The 22,781-nt window shown below is 42.6% G+C and overlaps 4 protein-coding genes across 4 annotated transcripts; all 4 read right to left on the bottom strand.

The window, feature by feature from the left end:
- Positions 1-214: 214 nt before the first annotated feature.
- Positions 215-4,185, bottom strand: cfl1 (cofilin 1). Its single transcript, XM_080525594.1, has 4 exons — positions 4,095-4,185; positions 972-1,282; positions 600-676; positions 215-431 (listed from the first exon to the last, which is right to left on the bottom strand). Exons 1-4 carry the CDS (start codon positions 4,095-4,097, stop codon positions 319-321), a joined length of 504 nt encoding a protein of 167 aa, XP_080381720.1. The 5' UTR covers positions 4,098-4,185; the 3' UTR covers positions 215-318.
- Positions 4,186-5,409: 1,224 nt separating this feature from the next.
- On the bottom strand, positions 5,410-13,262 carry LOC308152616 (atlastin-3-like). The gene is made up of 14 exons (XM_080525633.1): positions 13,215-13,262; positions 11,842-12,065; positions 11,600-11,737; positions 10,340-10,444; positions 10,100-10,150; positions 9,816-9,872; positions 9,576-9,668; positions 9,319-9,457; positions 8,645-8,772; positions 8,509-8,565; positions 8,109-8,180; positions 7,796-7,987; positions 7,367-7,606; positions 5,410-7,109 (listed from the first exon to the last, which is right to left on the bottom strand). Exons 2-14 carry the CDS (start codon positions 12,040-12,042, stop codon positions 7,047-7,049), a joined length of 1,536 nt encoding a protein of 511 aa, XP_080381759.1. The 5' UTR covers positions 12,043-12,065; positions 13,215-13,262; the 3' UTR covers positions 5,410-7,046.
- Positions 13,263-14,880: 1,618 nt separating this feature from the next.
- Positions 14,881-16,816, bottom strand: LOC308153735 (forkhead box protein N3-like; the record flags this gene model as incomplete). The annotated part of the gene is made up of 4 exons (XM_080526928.1): positions 14,881-15,173; positions 15,736-15,791; positions 16,073-16,194; positions 16,406-16,816. 4 exons carry the CDS (start codon positions 16,814-16,816, stop codon positions 14,881-14,883), a joined length of 882 nt encoding a protein of 293 aa, XP_080383054.1.
- A 2,289-nt stretch (positions 16,817-19,105) lies between these two features.
- yif1a (Yip1 interacting factor homolog A) lies at positions 19,106-22,781 on the bottom strand. Its single transcript, XM_080526822.1, has 8 exons — positions 22,734-22,781; positions 22,027-22,274; positions 21,292-21,396; positions 20,940-21,018; positions 20,747-20,804; positions 20,494-20,649; positions 20,181-20,274; positions 19,106-20,028 (listed from the first exon to the last, which is right to left on the bottom strand). The coding sequence occupies exons 1-8, from the start codon at positions 22,762-22,764 to the stop codon at positions 19,870-19,872; spliced, it is 930 nt and encodes a 309-aa protein (XP_080382948.1). The 5' UTR covers positions 22,765-22,781; the 3' UTR covers positions 19,106-19,869.

Below are 22,781 nucleotides of genomic sequence, written 5' to 3'. Positions count from 1 at the left end.
TGGAACCTCAAACATTTACAATTTACTTCTTTAATCATCGTCCTTCATCAAGTTTTTCTCTTTTTTAAATTGCTTTTTTCCTCTTTGTGTGTGTTTTGTTCTTCATTATGTCATGTGAACTGGAATGACAGCCTGCAGTTGTGGAATTTGGAAAACTGTCATTTTCAACCCACCCCCTCCCACCGTATCCCCCCCTCCCACCCCCACAGTCCCACAATGACCCTGGTCCTGCTTTGCCCCTCCTCCCAACCATATTGGAATGAACAGCCAAACCCTCAGATGTGTCTGTTAGGCCTCAATTGAAGCCCAGGGCTAGATTTATAGAGGGCTTCCTTCCAGGGTGACTACCGAAGAGCCTCCAAGCTTGTCAGCAAGGGTGCGTCGGTCCTTGATATCATCCAAACCGTTCACTTGCCACTCATGCTTGATACCTGGAATTAAAACAAGAGGGGAAAATTAGAAACAAGCCAAAATTAACCTTTAGAAAGCTACAGTTCTCTGAAGTTATCGGTGATGCGAGGAGAGAGAGCCTGAGAGGCCTCGCACAAGGGGATAATGTGAAGACCAAGACCACACAGAAACCAAGAGGTGCTTCTCACCTGTAAACTTCTTCTTGATGGCATCCTTTGAGCTGGCATAGATCATCTTGCTCTTCAGGGGGGCATTCTCTGGGGCCCTACAGGGATGGAAGGGAACAACGGTTATGAAATGCTGGCCTAGCTATTTAAGACGATCACTATTACAGGGTAGTGGTGGTCTAGTGGATAGTGAGTTGGACTGGTGATCGGAAGGTTGTGTTCAAATTAAAATAATTCAAATTTGGATTAAAAGCGTTTGCTAAATGGCAAATTGTCAGTTTTTCATAATAAACAAACACCACAAATAAGTTGAAATGGGCAGATTGTTACAACAGTAGATGGCTGATAAGACCCCCCCCCGCTTCCCTAGTCTGCACAAACCCCTCTCCTCACCAGAAGATGAAGACTAGGTCCTCTTTCTTAGTCTCCTTGGTCTCGTAGGTGGCGTCGTAGAGGGCATAGCGGCAGTCGTCTGCGGGCAGCATCTTGACAAAGTGCAGGTAAGGGTCATCGACGGTGGTGCCAACGTCCCCGGTCAGGATTTCTTTCCCCTCCTCCAGGATGATGTTCTTCTTGTTCTCACTCAGGCAGAACAGCACCGCCTTCTTCCTCTTCCTCTTCTCTTCCTCGTTGGCCTGCGCCTTGCGCACCTTCATGTCATTGAAGACTGTGATCACTTCTTCTGTGACGGTCACTCCGGAAGCCTGCAGAGAGGAGCCCACAGGAAGGGATGGAGGGGGGGGGGGGTCAGTGAGCTTACAATCAGGGAATTTGAGAGGGTTCTGTAAGCTGTGTATGTGATGACTGGAGGCAAGAAACTATATAATTAGAAAATTCACACACAAAAAAGGTTAAGTCTGCAGCAAGGCAGGCATCATGAACATTTCAGCCACCAAGTCATTTAAATCAACAAACAGCTACTTTTCTTTTTTTTTAGGGGCTAAAGCTTAGTTTGATTTATCTCCAACAATCGTCAGAGTGACAGGAAAGAAAGCAATGACACAGAAGAAATTGGAGTGCCCAAGACTTCGACTGCAGGAATGCACCCTTCAAGAACAGCTGATAAAGGGAATCGATAGGAGGTACTGGGAGTTGGCTGCACAATGACAAGCTGTTATAAACACTCCATGGGTAGGGTGCAGGGGGGGGTGCACTGCAATACTCTGTTCCAATTTCCTCCACATCACATCTAAGAGTGTGGTGGACCAAACTGGAACACCATCTATGGCATTGATCAGTAAAAGGAAGTTGACTCAGCAGGAGTGGCAGATTCTTGGGCCCAACCCTGAAAAGGACCATGTACTGACAGGTAGCTGTAAGGATTAGCAGTGGAGAGTGAAAGTTGCTTGGTTGTTACATGAAAAGCCTAACTTAACCATGCTAAAGGTGTCTTGGGCGATTGCCACTGCCTGATAGGGCCAGGCGTGTCTCAATAAGCAGGTATAAAACCTGGTTATATAACGAGGGCTTTTTGTTCCTCCTCAAACGTGCACACACATGAGAGATTTGCCCATAGCTGCTGTAAACATACTATGGAGTGAAGGTGGGGAGAGGAACTGAGGTTTTAGAACACAGGGCTGAGCCACAGACAGAGACAATGGTTCCTCTGTCAAAATAAAGACAACATCCCTGAGTCATACACTCGCTCAGGTCTTCTGATTTCCATTAGGGCACTTGACTTTACGCAACAGGAAGCACGTCGACCTAGGAACCAGGATGTTACCAAAACTCTCATAAAGCTGAGCTGCTCATCCCTGGTAGGTTTGCCAGTCCTCTAATTAAATCAGGTGAAAACAAACTCCATTCCCCAGTAAAAGCAAACCAACACATTAACAAAACCTTGCTTCTGATCTGAGGTCTCTTGCCGAGACCTATAACTATGCACTGAGTGACCCACTTTGAAGGACTTTGTAAGAAGGGCGTGGGCAATGTTTGCTATGGGTGTGAGTGAGGATGAAGGCCTGAGAGAGACCACACGATTCACCTGCAGTTCTGACACATCCGGAGTCATAATCTGCTACAGTATTAGAAGTGGTATTGCCTGGTGAATGAACACTTCCATTTCCAGGGCAATCTTTCATCACTGGGGAAATAGTCTCCTCCAAGTTAAGAGTTCAGAGGCTCAAACTGTGCAAACTGCACTCAACTAACCATGCAGTTCCCTCTAGGCCTCTTTTTTTCTTTTCTTTTCTATGTAGCTCTTAGCCAGTTACAGGAGAAAGCATATCCTCCAGCGCCTGATTCCGACGCATCACTTGTCAAACTTGGTGCGTGGAACCAGGAAGAACGTTGCGCCGTAACGCTCGCGACAAACGACAAAGGGCCCATTTAATGTGCTAAATCTCTAGCCTACTGGATATCACGCTATAATATAAACGCTGACATCACCTGATAATTGCTCACAATCGACTGATATTGTATATCCGTTAACAAATAATTACACTCCAGCGAAAACAGCGAAACAGATACCGACTGCAAATGAGGAAACTCTACAAAAATGTTCTTTGCACCAAAACCAGGGTGGGGCCATGTCATGAATGCAGCGGTCGCACATGTGCAACTATATAAGGCAAAACGCGATGTTCAGAAAATTCCTGAATACCAACTCCAAATTAATTTCACATGCAATACAATCACTGCGGTAATTATAAAGTCAACCGAGGTCGATAGATAAGAGCACCTGCGCACGGTAGCTAGTTTTAAAAAAAATAATCAAGGGCTTCGTGCGACCGACTGGCGGAGAGACAAAGGAGGTGGAAACCGAGTTAGCTTCAGTTAGCTTGAGTTAGCTCTGCCAGCTAACAGGCTACCTCTGGTTACGACCACGGTGAATGAGCTTGAGTTAGCTCTGCCAGCTAACAGGCTACATCCGCGCGTTAGCCACAAGTGTTACTGTTAGCACCGGCGAACACAAACAAAGCCAGTTAAATAACGTTGCTGGCTCCATAGTTGACAAATTGACCGGGGGGGAGGAGGAGCACCACAGCAGTAAATTCCCCCGATAGACATTCAGCCCTCCGGGGGAAACACGGGCCTGAGGCCGGGGAGAGGACAGGGTGAGGGAGGGTGAGGGAGGAAATGGCGCCAGCAGTTGTTTTTGGGTCGTTTTGTCGTTTTTCCTTTCCACGTCCTGGTTGGGGCAAGGCCATAAAAAAACGGAGAAATGTGTGTGGGCGAAGAGGAACTTTCGGGAAGGGGAATAGTTTAACACCGGCACACCTATTTTAAAACGATTTACTTATTTAAACCACCGTCCCAGATTCAATATTCTGGCTTTAAGCGAGCTCACATAATGGTTCTAGGGGCACGGCGACGCCAGCCATCACAGCTGACCCGACTGGATTGAACACTGATTCTCCCAAATGAATTCGCTTGTTCATAGCTACACAACAAATAAACACGCTTAAACCCGTTACATTAACATGGCAAGATCACACTACACACACAGTCCGTCATCAGGGTGTTATCACAGAAATGGCACAGAGCTAGTTGTTAAATTTCTAAATGGAAACGTACCATGGCTGTCTGTCTCTCTGAATTGTTCGGCGTCTGGGTTAGAAATTGAATGAGCTGTGATGCAGTGGCTCGCTCTGGCTCACACTTGATACACCACGGGGGCGCGCCTTTCTGCGTGGGAGCACGAGCATTGCCCAGGAAAGAGTGGTCATGAGATTTACCATACAGCATGATGGGAATAGAAGTTTTTAATCCTGAACCACATAAACCATTATTTCAAAAAAAGAAGACAGTCATCGTTGAAATGATTAATTGCTTGGGCATCTGATAGTTAGTGCTGGAAAGGCTGCATGTTATGCCAATGAAACGAATGTCTTACTTAGACAATACGACAGACAGGATGCATTTATGTGTGTGTTTGTCTACGTTATTTGAATGATGATATAGGGTATTTGTGCAATGTTATTGCTACTAGAGTCAGTTCCACTGTAGAACTCCAAAACATTTGTGGTATGTATGATTGTAAAGATGCAGCATTCGTGTGTTAGGTTTAGGATAAGTTACAGTAGCACTAGGCTATAGTATGATTCGTATTTTTTTTGACACTGACAATTCTATGTAGACAACAGCTAAATCATTTTTTTTCGTGCTGTGGATGCTTCTCTCTCCCGTTATGTCTCACCCGGTTTCACCCCACCCCCCTCTACAAGGTTTGTTGAACTCACTTCCAAATATGGAAGCGAATGGTGGCGGCGGCGGTGCACGCGCCTCGGTTCAACAAGGCGGCCCGCGACGCCGATCACCATATAAGGAAACAAGGACATGATTCTCGCTACAGCACATTTCACTACGACGCACTGGTGGGAGCAGCATTGTGCAGCGGAGAGGAGAGTGACAGGCAAGGAGTGAAGAAGTAGGAGGGCAGAGGGGAGAGAGGGAAGGGCTAAACACAACGAGATAATGAATGGATGATGATGAGGCCTTTTCATTTGTAACTGTGAAATGTTTCACAACATATAAGCCATTGTCAGTCAGCCTGGGCACGCACTCTGAATCATTTCACCAACATCGTTGACTGGTGGATGCCATCAAACAACAAGCGGTGATTCATTACTAGACGAGAAAGCTTTCCCCCTTTGTGAGCATGCTAGGTTGTTCATGGGGTAAATAATACATATGCTGTGTTTATTAAATAAAAAAAATATATGTTTTATAATAAACATGCCAAAAAAGTATTCACTGTATTAATGGTCATTCTCCAATTATCTACTCAACCCAAGCTAAAGAAAAAGAAGAGACGCATCCAAAACATTTTTGATATGGCAGTAAAATTGATTCGTGATGAACTAGTCAAAACTCAAGCAATCTTACAGTTCATTTGCATTTTATTTGGCTTAAGCTCTATTTACTCTTTTAAAAATGCAGCATTTGCAACATTTCATTAACCACGGTCACAAGACATACTGGTGCAAAATATGATCAAAATTGCAATGAGCACATGAATTTCATGCATCTAATATATATATATACACCCACACACACACACATACACATTTAGGAAAAAATGTAACAGATCTATTTAAATTTCGGTTAAAATGTAACAGTTCAATACAGAGAGAGGCTGGAAAGTGCAACAGATAACGCTGACAACCCCTCTCAAAGTTTGCCCCCTCAACTATGGAAAGGAACAGACATGGAATGTGCGAAAGGAATATTGAAGACAATGGATTTATAACTATTATATATCTTAGCATTCTAATCACATGGTATGTTGCTTTACTGCTATTCATACAGGTAATTCTTTGGCTGACAGGTCACCAAGCATCTTACTGTACAATGGATGCCCATCACTTGTTAACAAATAAATCAGTGATTCTTCCTCAGACAAACAAAAAAAAAGACAGTAATCTAAGCCCCAAGGGTGAATGATCACAATCTAAATTCCAGTGATCCCCTTAGTATTGCATAATATACTAGCCTACATTTGTCTTTGGAGCTTTCAGTGGACAACTCAAGTACCACTTGACTATTGTTGACCAATCTTTAAACTTCAGAAAATGTAAGACATAAGTCAAGTTATAAGCGGCAAAGCAAAGTCAAAACATACAAGAAATAATAATGGAATGTGTCAGAAGTTGCACTGTCTAAAGTGGGCTTGTAAAAATGTATGAAAGAGTTGTGTATTTTAGAGGAATAATCAGAGTGCCTGCACCAGAATCAAAAACAAAGGATAATAATTGTTTTCACTGCAGTGCAACACATATCTTATTTACAGACATTTTATCTAAATAGTACTTGTGGGATGAATCCACATACAATCTTGAAAGGGAGGGAAATAAAGGGAATATTGCAAAATTGGGAATGTGGTGGAACGTATACAAGAGCACATAGCAGTGAAAAGAGAGCAGCGAAACTTCAAGATCTACATCATGGATAAATGATATACTGCATTATAGCACAGCATAGTTAAACCGGATCATACGCCTTCTATGACTTATAAGCCCTCTGGTCAGCTTCCAACTAGCATCGATCATAACGGATACATATAGTATGAGATGCATTCAAATCCATGGCAAGTCCAATATAATACATTACTTTGGTCTAGAGTACTTTCTAAGTAAACATCACTGGGTTGTCTTTGTAGACAGAGGGTAGGACTGTGTGTGTGAATGGCAGTGACAGAGTTAAAAACAGACAGGCCTACAGGGGGCAGTAGACATGCCCCTGGGACTGAACATACCTGGCCCCAGAAACCTGAATCAACTTTCCAAAACTATGATCTTTATGTTGGTAAGTAGTGATGTCACCAAGCTATGTAGTGTAAAATTGTGCATATGAGAAGATGCTGGTGAATCTGCTTCAATTTGACTTCATACTGCCATTGTAAAAGGGTTGTTTGTTGTACTTCACTTTTTATTAAGTGCTACGTGTGTGTTCCATAAGGTGGCATCATGGTAAGGCTTTAGTGCTAGATGTGTGCAGGTTGTATTGCATCTAGACGAAGAGGGCCTTCTAGCTGGATTTCTTCTGTTCAGTCCCCACCGGCCCTCTCGACTTGTTCAATACCACAGTGGCCTGAAAAAGAGGAAAAAGGCTTACATTTACTCTACTGGAAACATGAAAGAAGTTGACTTGAATAAATGCTGCAAATGCTGACGACTACAAAGTGGACACATCTGTTTAGATGCAGCACATGAGCAGTTTGTGAACACAGATACACACTGTACATACATATTTGTGTTCACATACACTTCAAATTTGGCCACCCTAAACTTGGGACACCGTCTGAGAATATTTTCTTAAATGTTATGCGTTGTTCCTGTTGTTCTCACCTGCTCCAGTACGACCCCAGCTGCCTGGTCGATGGCTCCCCCGACACCCCGGTATTTGCCAGAGTAGCGGATGAAGGCCCAGGTCAGCATGGCGATCATGGCCAGGCCCACGACACAGTCACATGCAAAAGCAATGGGAGCCAGGCCGATGAAGAGCAACAGCGCAGACAGCACGTACAGGAAGCACACGAGGACAAACAGCACTGCGGGCGTCCGGAATGCACTGAAGACATTCTTTGACTTTTAAAGAGAAATAAAAGAAAATCATATCATTCAGAATGCAGAATTCAGAAGTGTTGTCCTTCATTTATCAAAAGATGAAGAAATAAAATAATGAACAGACAACATGATTCTACCATCAAAATATTACAAATGGACCATGGTGATGACTGGTGATAAAACTGGCTTTTGTGAGACAGTGACTCTTACCTGGTTGTGCTTGCTGAAAGACACCCACAGCTCCACCATCTCTGCCTCCAGCTGGCCTTGGTAACGGTCACAGAACTCCTGCCCTCCCATCTTCTTGGTGGAGGAGAAGACATGGAGGGACTCCCGGAGGAAGAAAATGTGCTTCTCTTCCAGAGAGTCAGGGGACACATAGGGGAGGTCTCCTCCGCAGACCTGCAGGTAAAGACAAGGTAAAGAAAATACAAGATGAGGTCCAACAAACAGTGTCAGGAGGAATCTTAAATGCAAAACTTAAGAGATGAAAAGTCAAAACAAGCTCTTCCTGTTTACCTACCTTCTCCATGTTCTTGTAATACAGGTCCTTGGCTGTTGCCACTGCAGCCAGGTTATTGGCCTCTGCTGTTGCCTTGAGAGAGAGACATACGGTTCACTTCAGTGTGAGGAGATATGTGATATTCAGAGGGAGACTACTGGGTGTTACAGCCAGACCTGTGGGGTATTCCATCAACGTTGCTAAAGGAATACCCCCCTGGGTTCAAATGACACAACGGTGCCATGGAAACGATGGAATAGTCACAAAAGTATAAACTTCAACCATCTGGCACTCTCCCACAGACACAAGCAAACACTAAAGTATTTGAAATTATTTCAAATACTATTTACATCCAGGTCTGATTACAGCTCTCAAAGAGGTGTGGTATGCTCAAATGTAGAATGTAAACGGGCATCATTACCATAAGCATGGATTTAGGATGTGGCAAGTCTTCTCCCTGGTAGATCTTGATGTACGCCTGTAACCACATAACACCGTCAGACAACAAATCATACCCAGCAGGAATGTGGGAGGTGTAAGCAAGCGTGCCGTCTCACCTTGAAGTACTCCAGTAGGCCCCTGCAGGTGACTTTGTTGCCGTTGATTTCTTTCTCGGCCAGCCTGTCGGGGTGCAGCAGCGTGGGGATGAGGTTGCGCAGCTCCTCTTTGAACTCTGGCGCCACATCTGAAACAGACACGGTGCTTCGATGAGATTCAATCCATTCATCAGGCAGTAGTCATCAGTGTGCCGTTGTCAGTTATACAAAAAAGGTAGATAATAATAATAACTTGTATTTGTACATGTACAGCACTTTTCCTGCAAACGTTGCAGCTCAAAGTGCTTTAATTTATATAATCATGATTTAATTATTTAGTAATTTAAAGGCAATATTAAAAAGATTATTTTTTTTTGTCTTGACTTGAACATATTTGCTGAGGTTGCATCCCTAATGTAAACTGTCAGTGCATTCCACAATTTGGGTGCATAAAATGAGAATGCAGCCTCAGCAAATCTCTTCTTTTGTAATAATAATAACTTTTATTTGTATAGCGCTTTTCCTGCAAACGTTGCAGCTCAAAGTGCTCCAATCATTATATCATCATAATTTAATTATTTAGTCATTTAAAGGCAACATTAAAAAGATGGTACGTCCCAAAAATGTACTATTTATTATTATTTTTGTACTATTTATGTACTTTTGTACTATGATGGAGGCATAGGCAGCCGTACCGTTGAGCTCGCCCTGGAACGTTGGGCTGGTGGCCACCTTCAGGCCCGGGTGTGGCAGCAGGAAACAGGAGATGGAGGTGAAGCAGGAGTGGATGTGCTCCCTCACAGTCTGCAGCTCCTCATGCTGGGAGTCCTTTACCTGTGCAGCATCACACACACTGTTAACGACTGGACACTAATACATATCTCCGATATTGTAATGTGCCAATACATCACTGGATCTAGCTGAATTTTCCTATTGAATCAGGCACTGTTACCTGTAATCGTTTGTCCAGGAACTCACTGCCCCCCTTCAACCCATAGGTATATTCATAAGGAAAGCTCCAGTCCCTGATTAGGAACATCAGAGACTGAGAGAGGGGAAAAAAAGGTAGAGGGGAGTGAGCGGAGAGACCATAGTCACAACACTGTTCTATTAACACACATAATATACATGTTAATGTACCAGAAAAATGCTAGGTCAAGAGCCAGGTCAAAAGGCACCGTGTCAGGCATACCTGAAAAGGCTTTAGGAAGATTTCATCCATGGCTAGGCGACCGTACTCTGTGAACAGCTGAAAGAACACCAAGCATACAGGATGTTTCTCATTATGCAGTGATAACATGAAAACACATCCCTCAAGGTACTTTGGAGGGAATTACCAGACTTATAATGAGCACATTTGCATTCGATTAAAAACCGGTTTCAGGGCCACAACTTATATGAATATTTCAGTAAATCTCTATCCTGAGGGGGGTCTACTTAATGCTCTCATGCAATGCGCTGTTGAGAGACACTGACCTGGAGCTGCTGCAGATCATCCTCCTGGATGTTCTGTGACAGGTTGTAAATCTACAAAGAGAGACACAGGGAGTCACACCACGGACACTGCACACCAACAGTGACTAATAACTAATGTCATAGCTCTAATGCTAGAGAAGAGGGGGGAAAAAAGAGGAAGAGGGGAAAAAAACACCATTCACATGAAGGATGAAAAAATATAAATAGACAAGAAATCATAAATACACTCAACCAAAGCACCTGAATTGAGCTGGTCATGGTGCTGAGGGCAAAAATGGTGGCACAGTCCTTCACAGTAGACTGGTTGTCAAAAGCTCCCTGGGTGTCCATTAGTACTACTGCCACCTACAGAGGGCGAAAAGCAGGTTATAAATAACAATCGTCATTGTGTATTTAAAAAAATCTAAGAAACTTCTCCATAACCTGAAGGATCTCTTAGATAAATATCACACTTTTTAATTGCAATGCCAATACCACTAGTGTAAGTAAGTAGCGTTTATTTATATAGCACAACATTTACAACGACAAGAGCCGCCCAAAGTACTTAACAGATCAAATATAAAGAGAAAAACAAGATAAAAGAGATACAGATACGTAACATACAGATTAAAGAAAACTGATCAAATAGAAAAATACACTAAAAGCAAGGTGCAGTATAAATAAAAGTGCAAAGAGTGCAGTGTCGGGAAGGCAGGCTCACCTCAGGTCAAAGGCCAGGGAGAAAAGATGTGTTTTGACTAGTTTTTTAAAAGCCTCAATGCTCTCGGCGGCTCTGATGTGGAAGGGGAGACTATTCCAGAGCCTAGGGGCGGCCTTAGAGAAGGCTCTGTCCCCTCTAGTTTTTAATTTAGTCCTGGGGACCTCCAAAAGCAGTTGCTCAGCTGACCTAAGGGCTCTGGATGGAGTGTGGTGGCGCAATAGGTCAGCCAAGTACGGGGGTGCCAGCCCGTTCAGTGCTTTAAAAACAATTAAAAGTAACTTAAAATCATTGCGGGAGCGGACGGGGAGCCAGTGAAGAGAAGCCAGGATTGGTGTAATATGGTCATGCTTCTTTGTACCGGTGAGTAGTCGAGCTGCAGCATTCTGAACTAGCTGCAGCCGACGGAGCAGGGACTGGTCAATGCCAACATACAAAGAGTTGCAGTAATCCAGCCGGGTTGTAATGAAGGCATGGATCACCTTCTCTAGGTCCTTCTGCGGAAGATAGGCCCTTGTTTTAGCGAGGAGTCTGAGGTGAAAAAAGCTATTTGTAAGGTGTAAGGCACCACACTGCTGCAAAACAGTATTGCTTCCTTGCCCAAACAAGTCTCAATCTTCCATCCTCTGGATCGCCAACATATACAACATACCTCCCTCAACCGATGATAAACAACCGATGATTAACAGCTACGCCTCCGAAAAGCTACCAAATCGATGGCACAGTACTTCCACTTGAGGAGTGAGTTTACCATCTCGGTTACAAAAGCTAGCAATATGACAGGATCACACCAAAATCAGTACCTCTGTGCCGTCACTCTTATCCACCAGGAAGACCTCACTCCAGATCTGGATGCCCGTGGTCTCTGGCTCCGAGCCCCCTCTCCAGGAAAACCCAGTCAGAGGCTCATCCTCCGGACCCAGCCAGTCCTCACCATGCTTCTGAAGGAACACAAATGCATACACGTTTAAATACAGTACTTAGAGTTGTGTGTGTGTGTGTGTGTGTGTGTGTGTGTGTGTGTGTGTGTGTTAGAAATACCAACCTTCCTGTACATGTAACGGATCATGAAGTCCAGAATGAAGCTCTTGCCCTTCCGGAAGGCTCCAGCCACCGAGAGCACCACCACATGTTTGTCCCGTACCTCGGGTGCCAGCAGGACCCGTCCGAGAGCCTCTGTGTCCAAAGTAAAGGAGTGGTTCTCCTTACACACTGCCACAATCTGCACTGGGCCTGGCTCACCCATAGTTCCAGTGGAGATACTGGTCCCTGTGGGGGACAGAAGACACGTTTGGACATGTGACATTTTAGTCAAGGCCATTCTAAGTAATTCAACTGAAGCAGACATGTCAGAACCACATCTCACATAATCTAACAGTTAAAGCTAAAGACGCAGGACTAACAAGTAGTCATCATCAATGAAATCTATAGAAGTTAACCATCCAAAATTGATTTTCATCGGTAAGGAGCACCCTAAAGTGTCCGTAAAGAGCAATGATTCATGCACCAACAAGCTAGCAGTGCTGAAGACAATGTTGAGCTCTGTGCAGGGCTGATCCCAAAGTAATGTGTGATGCTTCAACCCAGCTGCGGGCTAGTGCCACATGCTCCACATCCACGCAGATTCCTGAGCCCTCTAAATGGCCATCATTGTTGCAGTTCTAGTAGCCAATCTTGTGAGGGAGGGATACCAAAACAGAATCAATTAACCCAAAAGCACAATACCAAATGAGCTCAATCAGAATGAGTTTCCTTCCCTATTACTGAAAGCAGATTTCGCAAATAAGACGGGGAAATAGCCTGTAAGGTGTGGTGAACACATTCTCATTGAGTGACACGTATGCCGTATGTCTCTGCACTGAGTGACATGCAGTCAGGGGTGTAGCACGAAACCTACTAAGCACTGTCTGGCTGCATGCAGGAGTGAAAACAGGTTTACATGCCATAGCAGATAGCCATAGCTTTTCTCTAAAGCGACTTACATCGCAGTGAGTGCATGTAGTTTGCACAGTCCTCTCCCATTCTATGCAGTAGTACAAATAGAGTAATACTATACAAACTAATAATAATCGAACTTGATACATTTCAAATCATACAGGAGCTTAGAATTGGATCAGGAAAAATACAGTTGTGATGAACTGATCAATGTGGCAACAGACACGTACAAGCAAAAAGTACACAATCCTATAACCAAAGTATACAATCCTATAACCACCCCCAAAAAAACTCGATACATTCCATTCGTTTGGAACGCTGCCTTGCCTTTCTTTACTTCTAAAACTAGCCAGCTAGCTGTCAGTTTACAAGCTCTGTCACGACGACAAACACAGAAAATAGTATCCTCACAAACAAACATGTATTGCATTACATTCTACTTTTGCTTTCTTTTCCTAAGGTAATACACGCCCTGGGTTTTACCTTTGGTATCCGAAAGAGCGGAATTCACAGGAACGAGCTCTGACTCAGAAAAATAATAACACTGGAGGGCTGGCAGAAAAACTTTTCCAACCACGAATTCATCGGCACATCCGTAAACCGATTGCCCTTGTAGGTATTGTAGTTTTAGCGCCAATGTTACGGCGTTGTGGGTGAACGTTATTGAACTACATCTTCCAAGATGCTCCTGGCGCTTCGCAGGTATTATTACGAAGGGAAATGTAGGCGTTCATGTAGGACTGCGAATGGGAAAAAATTACAGTGCGGAATGTGGCAATCACTACCATATAAATATATTGAGTAATCATTATATTTCTATGATCACAACAACCCACCCAAAATCCACTTTCTCCACGAGATTGTAAATATGTAGAGTCTACGTTGCACCTGTAAGGTATCATGTCTGGCATAGATGATAGATTAGATACACAATAGGCAAAGCCTCTTAGGCAAGCTGACTTGTTGTTTCCAGTCATATACTTTTCCCCCACTAGAGGGTGGGTCAGTCTCCATAATATTATTGTATAGCTGAATCTCACCAGATAAACAAAGTGTATCTAAAATAGGCAATGGTTGGGGTACGGAAGACCTACCTACTCAGGACCAATGGGTAGACACAGTGGGGGAAATCCATGTTATGGAAAGACTGACTCACAGACTACGACTTTTAGGACCACAGATGGACAACAAATGGATGAAGTGGACTCTATGGCAATTGACACAGACTTGAGACATGACAGCAGTAGCTTTTTCTTTTCCTTTTAATGTTTTTCTTTTGGTTGTTTTTGTTTTTGTTGATGTTGAATTGTTGTATTATTGTTCTTATTGTTGAATAAAAAGAAAATTGCAAAAAATAAATAAATAGGCAATGGCATTGATAAAACATAACACGTATGGTTTAGACACTTAATTTCAACAGCAAAATCACGAGAATCCCTTATTTGTTTTAAAATAACGTGATTCTTTATTGTTAATAATGTTGACAGTTGAAAAAGAGATGAAGGATACATTGTCAAAAGTTATCTCTAAACATCTAACAAATCAAACATACAAAATTCATTCTCCACAGGTATAGGCCTTCTATAAAGGAATCACCTGTTGACAGATTATTATAAAATCTAAACATTTCAAAAATATAATGTTAATCATTATACAGACAAGGATTCAGAATTTAACAACTTTTCTTGTCCTCTGAATCTGAGAGTGTATTAAATGAATGAATGAATGGTCTTTATTGTCATTGATATAGTACAGGTACCATACAAAGGGCAGTGGTTTTCTCATTTAGTTTACCTCTTGTATTCCCTCAAAACATAGAGGTCTTGATTCTTAATAAAAGCTTCAATGTTTAATAATACAACTTTAACGGAACGTTGCTACTTTTATCTGATGCCAATGTGTGTTGATTATATGTCTGTTGATTAGGTGAGTGCCTCAAGTGTTTTTCAGTGCATCAGGTAGGGTGGCTTGTATGTGCAATCATCTATACCATTTCATGATAACAGATCAGATCACAGGCAGTGTCAACTTGTCAGCAGGCAGCAGCATATGGTCAACTCAGTTTGCACATAATATCCATACATCAGTGTGGGTCACTCTGTTGCTGGTCAACTTGTTTACGTCTCACTGCATTATTTGTTCATCAGTGTTAATGCCCACCCCCTGCGAGGTCCAGCAGTGACCCAGCAGCCTCTTGGGCCTCTGCATCCAGCTGCAGGATCTCTACGGTCTCCAGGTCCAGTTCGGTGTCTCCAGGAAGAACTAGGTACTGGTACTGGTGATACTGGTAGTAATGTAACTCTATGTAGCCGCTGTCTGACAGGGGGTCTTTCTCCATCTCCTCACAAGCCTCTTCCTGGTATTCGACTGACTCCATAGTGACCAGCTCCTCGTGATCAGGGGTCAAAGGGCAAGTTGGGTTCGATGAGAGAGTGAGGTTGTCTGAGGTCAGGGCAGGGGAAGAGGGGGAGGAGAGGAGGAGGGTTTGAGAGAGGGAATCTGTGAGACAGAGACCAAAATTATTTTTTGTTTCATATACTGTTCAGTTCATTGTGCTTTGTGGCACATCAGCATATGGACATATCAACATACACAATGTACAAAGCAATGGTATAGTGTGTATAAGCCTAAATATAAAGAGTACAGTGCCGTGTATATTCTATAGACTTATCTGGCAACCACTGAGTGGAATGTAAGCACTCAAGCCTCGGCCAAAGCCAGTTTTCATAAGCTTTAGTGAAAGGGGACATAAAGAGCCTAGCCAGCCATTGCTGTGACTATAGGTTGCCACGGTAATCGAAGGTTGTTGTCAAGACAACAGAACACAAACACACCAACCATGCCACACATGCGGAGTAAGGGAGAGAAAATAGGTTCCAGGTGAATAAAGGTGTAAAAGATAGACCAGGAGGAGGGAAATTGATAGTGTCAAAAACATTGCTCACAAGTTTCAATCAGTGTTGGTGTTGAGATCTAAGCCTTTGAAATGTTTAGTAGGTCTAACCTGAGATCTCCACAGTGTCACACACCATAGACACTCCGTAATCAGCTCCCTCCAACCTGCTCCAGACACAGACGATATGAGTACAGACAGTTTGTTAGACTTCAGGTAAAGGGGTCTGATCTCCATAACCATGTCAATTAGCTGAGTGTTGCGCAAACTGTGTTTTTCCATCTGGTCTGACAAGGCAGTGGCCCAGGAAAGAATTCAGTTACTATTAGGCAAATCATTAAATCATTCACAAATCGTTAACAGAATGAATTAGTGAGTGTGACAGGAGGCATTGAGATTTTTGTCGGTCAAACTGCAGGTGATGTGGTTGTGTGCGTTTCATACTTACAAGGCAGGGTTGTTCAATAAGTTGCTGTTGGTGCTGTGATAATAGTGGGTCTTTCTAAGCACCTCTAGAAGAGCCGGTCGATATTCTGGACACACGCACCACAGCGACCCCTTCCCTACCGACTGAAACACAGTGTACACCATCTGCAAAGTTACAACTCACCATTCAGACCATTCAAGAAAGGCAGAAATATGCTATTTTCAGAATGTAAATAGCTAACCATCTTAAATGTGAGACAGGTCTTGCTCTGTGGTAAGGCAGCATCTGTGCTATTGTGTGTGCATGCATGTGTGAGACTGTAGGTGTAACTGTTGACTGGTGAACACATCTCACCTGGCTCTTGTCCCTGTGAATTCGACGGAAGCTCTTGCTCAGAGACAGGTTGTGACGAACAGAGTTCCTCCACCCTCCAGGTGCTGCTCTGTAGTAAGGGAAGCTGTTCACAATCCATTCATAGATACCCTTTACTGGAAGCCTCTTGTCCAGCGAGTCCTCTATTGCCATGAAGATTAAACTGCTGAAGGAGTATGGGGGCTTAGATGGGGAGGGAGGAAGGTGCAGTGAAGGCAAAAGATCCTGAGGCTCTAGCTGAGGCAGTGGTGTTATTTTGGGCAGGGGCTGCAAGGGAAGCAAGTTGCCTCTTTGATGCAGCCAGCTCAGGCAGGTCAAGTCATCTTGGTCAGATGTGGTCGTTGAGTTGAGGCAGTGTGAGTTTTGTCCTTCAAAGAACTGAAGGGGGGACATGGGGTGTAAAAGAGGGGAGAGGGGGTAAGACTGAGGGGTAGAATGGATGGGTGTTAGGCGTGTGGGAGAAAGTGAGGTAGGGGATGTGGGGATTGAAAGAGGAGAGAGAGGGAGTGAAACATGTACATTTGACAAAGTTTGCAGAGGAGATGAAGAAATGTCCAGGGACTGATAGAGTGTGGTGGGAGCGGGGAGGGAGGGAGGGAGGGTTGGCAGTGTGTGAGTGTCACTCTCCATTTCCCCCCCAGCAGCAGACAGAAAATCCTGATAGAGTCAAGTTGTTGATCTGTTGAAAAATAAACCAGTAAAAATGTTGTCAATGGCATGTGGAAATTTCAGTTGGTGACAATACATTGACGGAAATAAAACAACAAACCAAGCATTTCACATGTAGTTTGTCATACTGTAAATATTAAGTGATCTAATAACATGTGGCACATGTAACACAATTTAGTCATTAAGCCCCCCCCCCCCCCCCCCTTGGGAAAATAACTGCACTATAAAGTTATATATTAAAACAAAAGTCAACTATACTGTACAAAGTCCCCTACTACCTACCTTCTATCTCTCTCGTCTGGTTATGGATAAATGATTTAACTAAGCAGATTCAGATGGCAAGTGGGCATCAAACAGGTGAACACAGAATTTGACTGCATATAATTTCCAAAAGACAATTAGGTGCTTTTCTCTTTTTGAGCTCAGAAGAACATGACGCCGCATGGTGCTCAACAATGCTGGATATACCTCAGAAAAGGAACATGGCGGCAGAATATAAAGTTACATTTAGGACAATTAGAGAAGCAGTCTTTTGTCAAATCCCCCCTTAGGATAGAAATAGTTCAAAGACGGTCAATGTAGCATGCTTTGCTTACCTAATACACCAAGGAAAATTGTTTGCAGGAATAGCAGTCGCATTCTCGAGAAAGGCAAAACATAGCATTCAAATGTAAAAAAATAAAATACATATATATTCTCTGATATTCATGAAAAGAAAGTCGAAATCGAATCCCTGGTTGTTCGCGTTCTATCCAACGTTACCGTGGAAACCAAAAGGACGCTTTGCCGTTAACGCGCACCCTGCGCGTTCCCACCTTAAAGGGGCACTTCACCACTTTAAAAAATAATAATAAACAATAATGAATGTAGTATATAACAGTAACAATAGTTAAAGATTAAAAGCAAGTTTAAAAAGATGGGTTTTGAGGGATAATTTGAAGGAAGAACTCATTCATTATTTCCAGCACCATACCAATGTCTTTCTGTAGTTCTGTTCTAATTTAGACTGTTGCCATTTAGGCTTCATGTAGATGGTGTGAAAATTATTTAATGGACAGAACGCAGTGATTGTGTTAAATCAGGATTTCTGGACATAACAAAGGGTGTTCGACAATGATTGATTCTTGGTCGGTTCTTTGGACAATATTGGATTAAATAATTGTAACCTGCATCTATAAGCTATTGTCCCCACAAATTGACCAGGCTCTTTCTGACCTACAGTCTGCATTTGAGCATTTGTTGGGCTGAGGTTGGTGCTTGATACTGGAAAAACTAAATATATGTTACAGTATTTACCAAATCACAGAAACCATTATCTGATTTATGCTTATAAATACCCAGGCATTTGGTTTGACAAAGACTTGACATTCATAAAACATAGAGGAGGACAGGAGGTTATTAAAAAGCTAAGATTTAAGGTCTAGATCTTGCCTTTCCCTGAACATTAGACAGGGGATCAACTTTCATGCCAGTGCTTGATTATGGCGATGTCATCTACCAAAGTGCAGCATCAAAAACAAAGTGCAGCATCAAAAACTTGGCGAGACCTTGTTAAAGTCCCATAGACCTCTTTACTCCCTTCTTGTGTATAAATCCTTACTGCAACTCCCATTTTACCTAACCTCGTTATTAAAATTCAAGAACATCAATTACCTAACTCATTCTCAGAGTATGTTAACTCTTGAGGTTCCTCGAGTCTCCACCGAATTGGGTAATGACGCTTTTAGTTGTGGTGCACCTCATTGCTGGAACAATCTGCAGAGAACGTTTCAGTTGGTTGCTCTGGTGCCAATAGGGCCGTTTAAAGTTTGGATTAAGGACCTCTTTGTTGTGTGTGCAGGCCCCCCCTAAAAGAAACCGTCGTCCTACTAAAATAAAGGTTAAATACAAATAAAATAAAATAAATTCTACATTCTGTAGTCTCTGACAAAATTACAGAGACATGGTTAAAATTCAAAGCTAAATATGTTTATTTTTCTACAAAAAAATCAAACACTATATATAGTTCATGCACCATAAAGTTCAGATAAATAAAAAGGAGGGATGAACAGGGAGAACATATAAAGAAAATATATTGGGCATTGGTTATAAATATCCTAGAAATTAATCTCATAGGAGGGAATGAAACTCAATTTATCTGTAACTGTTAAACCCTTTTAAAGGACAATTTCTTAGGTATTGGCCTTATGTTGAGTTTTCACAAAATGTCTGGTAAACCCAATTCATGGGTAACACATACAGCGGTATCTTTGTAAAAGAAGAAACTGGAAAAACCAGAGTGTGTTTCTGGTCACCACACATCGATAGAATTTCCTTATTTTTCAATGGGGGAAGGTGGCCAAAAATTAGCAACGTCCTGTATAACGTTCATGGTGGAAAAACATAAAAGCCTTCCAGTGTGAATTGCTGTGTAGGTAAATCAAAGAGAAAAGTTCATTACAAAACTTCCACCCACTAGCTGAACACAAACCACAGTTCTTGTTTGTTGTTTGATTGACAGATGAGCTGAAAGGCAGGTAGAAGTGACATTCACAACAACCATGTTTGTAGATGGGCCTCAACATGTGGGGTATATTCAGTAAGTTGAAAAGTTCAAAACGTTGCGGTTAGAAATGTAATTTATAAAGCTGACATGACTCCCATGACCACATGACCGCATGCTTGTTCTACACGGTGCATTTCTACCTGAACGTCCTGTAACATTCCAACCTCCTGAACAGGCCCATGGTTTTTAAGTTAAATACCAAAGGACCTCATGGTCAAAACCCCCTTCCAGGTCACCTGACCAGGTGAAATGTGAGCCAGTAAATAATGAGTGGCTGAAAGGCAGCGGCGGCCATGGTGATATAGAGGCGGAGTCGGGGTTTGGCGCACGCTCCTGCCCCCATGGAATCAGACGAGAGAGATGACAGAATCTTCATTTTAAGAGAGCGAATCTGAGGGAGAAAGCAGTATGTTTTTGGTTTGTTTACAGACATCATGTTAATACCAAATTTAAACACAGAGGAAATCAATAGTAGCTTAACAACAATAAAAGCAAAAGTCTTTTGCGATGTGGCTATGTGATACAGTGTTCTCTAATACTTACAATGAAAAACATAAGGGCACAAGAGCACCAGGCAAGAGCTACATAATATCCATCACTGCCAAACAGCAGACCTGACAGCACAGTGAAAATCATCCTGAAACACAAATGTATACAAAAGGTTAAAAACTGGCAAATCAAGTTATTGATAGTTCAGTAGAGAATCACTTACTAACTATATAGGTAAAAACTATAAGGATGACATCATTTAGTTCCAAACGAAAAGCTTTACCATCATGTTGAATTGAATTAACCAGAGATTAACCTAACACAATAAAAACATATGAGACAGGAGTATAATGTGAAGAGTCCTCACCCCACATATTTATATCCACTGTAGGCAATGAGATCAAAGGTTGATAGGTCAGAGTGAACAGTGAGCAGGTAGAGGCTCAGCAACATGACCAACACCTCAATGATGACCCACACCAGAGCAGTGCTGGCACACAAACCCAGGACCTCTGGACTAAACCTGCCATTGAAGAAGGGACAAAAATGATTAAACAGAAAAGGAACTGAAACTGAACTTGTGACTGAAACATAATATCAACATCACAATTTTTATGAACCTCTTCTGAATCCCAAGGGCCATGCCAGCCAGCAAAATGTAGGTGATGAAAGCCATTGCTGAAAAACAAAATGTATGGTTATTTTCACCAAACCTAAATGCAATGCAACCATTCATCATTATGTTAAATACTTTTGCATTAAACATCTTTCAACAAATCCACTTTGGTGTAACGCTATGAAATACAAACTCACTCGGTATGTATAGATCAGGCGCGTTCACATCATGTCTGGGAGTGAGGGGAGTGTCTCTATGGTAACGAACTTCCCAGTCCTATCGCAACAAAAATGAAACGCATTAAGCCAACGTCACAGAGAAGCGAAGACATATAGTTCTTACTGCCCCTAACAGTTATCAGGTTACAGAATACTTGACTAACTGATATGTGTGAGAGAACACGAGACGAGATGATAAAGGAATGCCACGATTCTCATGCATGTCCTTGACAGGAGTGTGACTGTGCTGTCGTGTGACATACAGTGTAGAACATAATGTGTGAAAAGCTGATACAGTCTGTGTCTTTGATGTAATAAATGACTTGGTTACCTGATGTGTGTATGGGAACATGAGGAGCATAAGTTTCTTCATGACATATTTAGTATCGACGGCAAAGAAATACTTCAGCTTATTCACCGAAATATATCTGCTGATCTGAAAGGCAGAGATTGCAAAGGTTTAGTATGTCTCATACAAAATCAAGAGCCAAAGTTGTGTCATAACACTTTAAGAAGCCATCTAAGGAAGAGGTCAACACTTGACTTTATCAGACACTGAATCATTCAGACACACATCGAGCCAGTAAAGTAACACAATACTAGGGATGGGAATCGAGAACCGATTCCAGTTGAGAACCGGTTTCAAAATGTTCGATCCATGGAATCGTACGCCTCCAAAATGATCCTTTTATCGATGCTGGCATGTTTTCCTGACAGTTGCGCATTGCAAAAACTCATGCTTCATGACGTCAAACTCTGCGGTGTAGTATCGGAGTGTAAAGATTTATTTACCAAGGGCAGTATTCAAGCGCTCAAGCTATGCCACAACGCCTGGTATCCTTTTGTAAACTTTGTTTGAGAAAGTTGATAAAGTAGCATGTTATCCATTTAAAATGTGACAAAGTCAAACGAAATGCAACATTGTGGATTCCAAATGGCAGACCAGAAACATATAGTTCAACTGAAAGGACTAGTTAAAGCATTGTGGCCAAAAATAAGCTGTCTCCATCTAGGAGTCTATTGGATGAATAACAATGGATACCAGCCTATATAGTGGTTTTCTCACCTCCTTGTTGACTATATCCTTTCCCTGGTTGGCCAGGCTGGAACCATACTGCATGGCAGCATTAGCCATTGGATCAGCGAACAGGTTGTTGGGCCCAGGACCCCCTGCCCCTCCACCTGGAACTCCTCCCATGTTATACCCAGGTGTGTAATACCCCTGATTGTTCATCGCTGGCGCTGCAGAACTGGTATCTTCAAACAGGAGGGGGTCCCCAGTGGGGGGAGCAGCACGGGCTCTTGGCTTTGCTGCTATAGGGATGGAAGGAAAGAAAGAGTGAAAGAGAGAGAGAGAGAGAGAGAGAGAGAGAGAGAGAGAGAGAGAGAGAGAGAGAGAGAGAGAGAGAGAGAGAGAGAGAGAGAGAGAGAGAGAGAGAGAGAGAGAAGCCCGGGTACAGTGAGTGTAAGAACAGGGAGTGAGCGTTTTGGAATGTTATAGCAATGCTATAGTAATGTACACCATCCTTTAATATTGATAATAACAAATATGCGACAAAAACCCTAACCCTAAAAATGCGATATTAACTTCCAAGGCAAGGGGGGTAATCACATTGATCTCAACTACACTATACCACATCAGTAGCTAAATGATCACTGAGAAGTGGCATAATGACCCTCCAGTACTAGTCAAATCAACTACTGTACAACCACCATAATAATAATAATAATAATATTAATAATATTACCCCACAAGGCTGCTACAATACTTACTTGCTCGGTAGCCATGATGTGGCAGGTCCATCGTAAACAGCAGTTCTG

Source organism: Nansenia antarctica, assembly GCF_963989245.1.
Source record: "Nansenia antarctica genome assembly, chromosome: 3".
Lineage (NCBI taxonomy): Eukaryota > Metazoa > Chordata > Actinopteri > Argentiniformes > Microstomatidae > Nansenia > Nansenia antarctica.
This window is presented reverse-complemented; position numbering and strand designations above follow the sequence as displayed.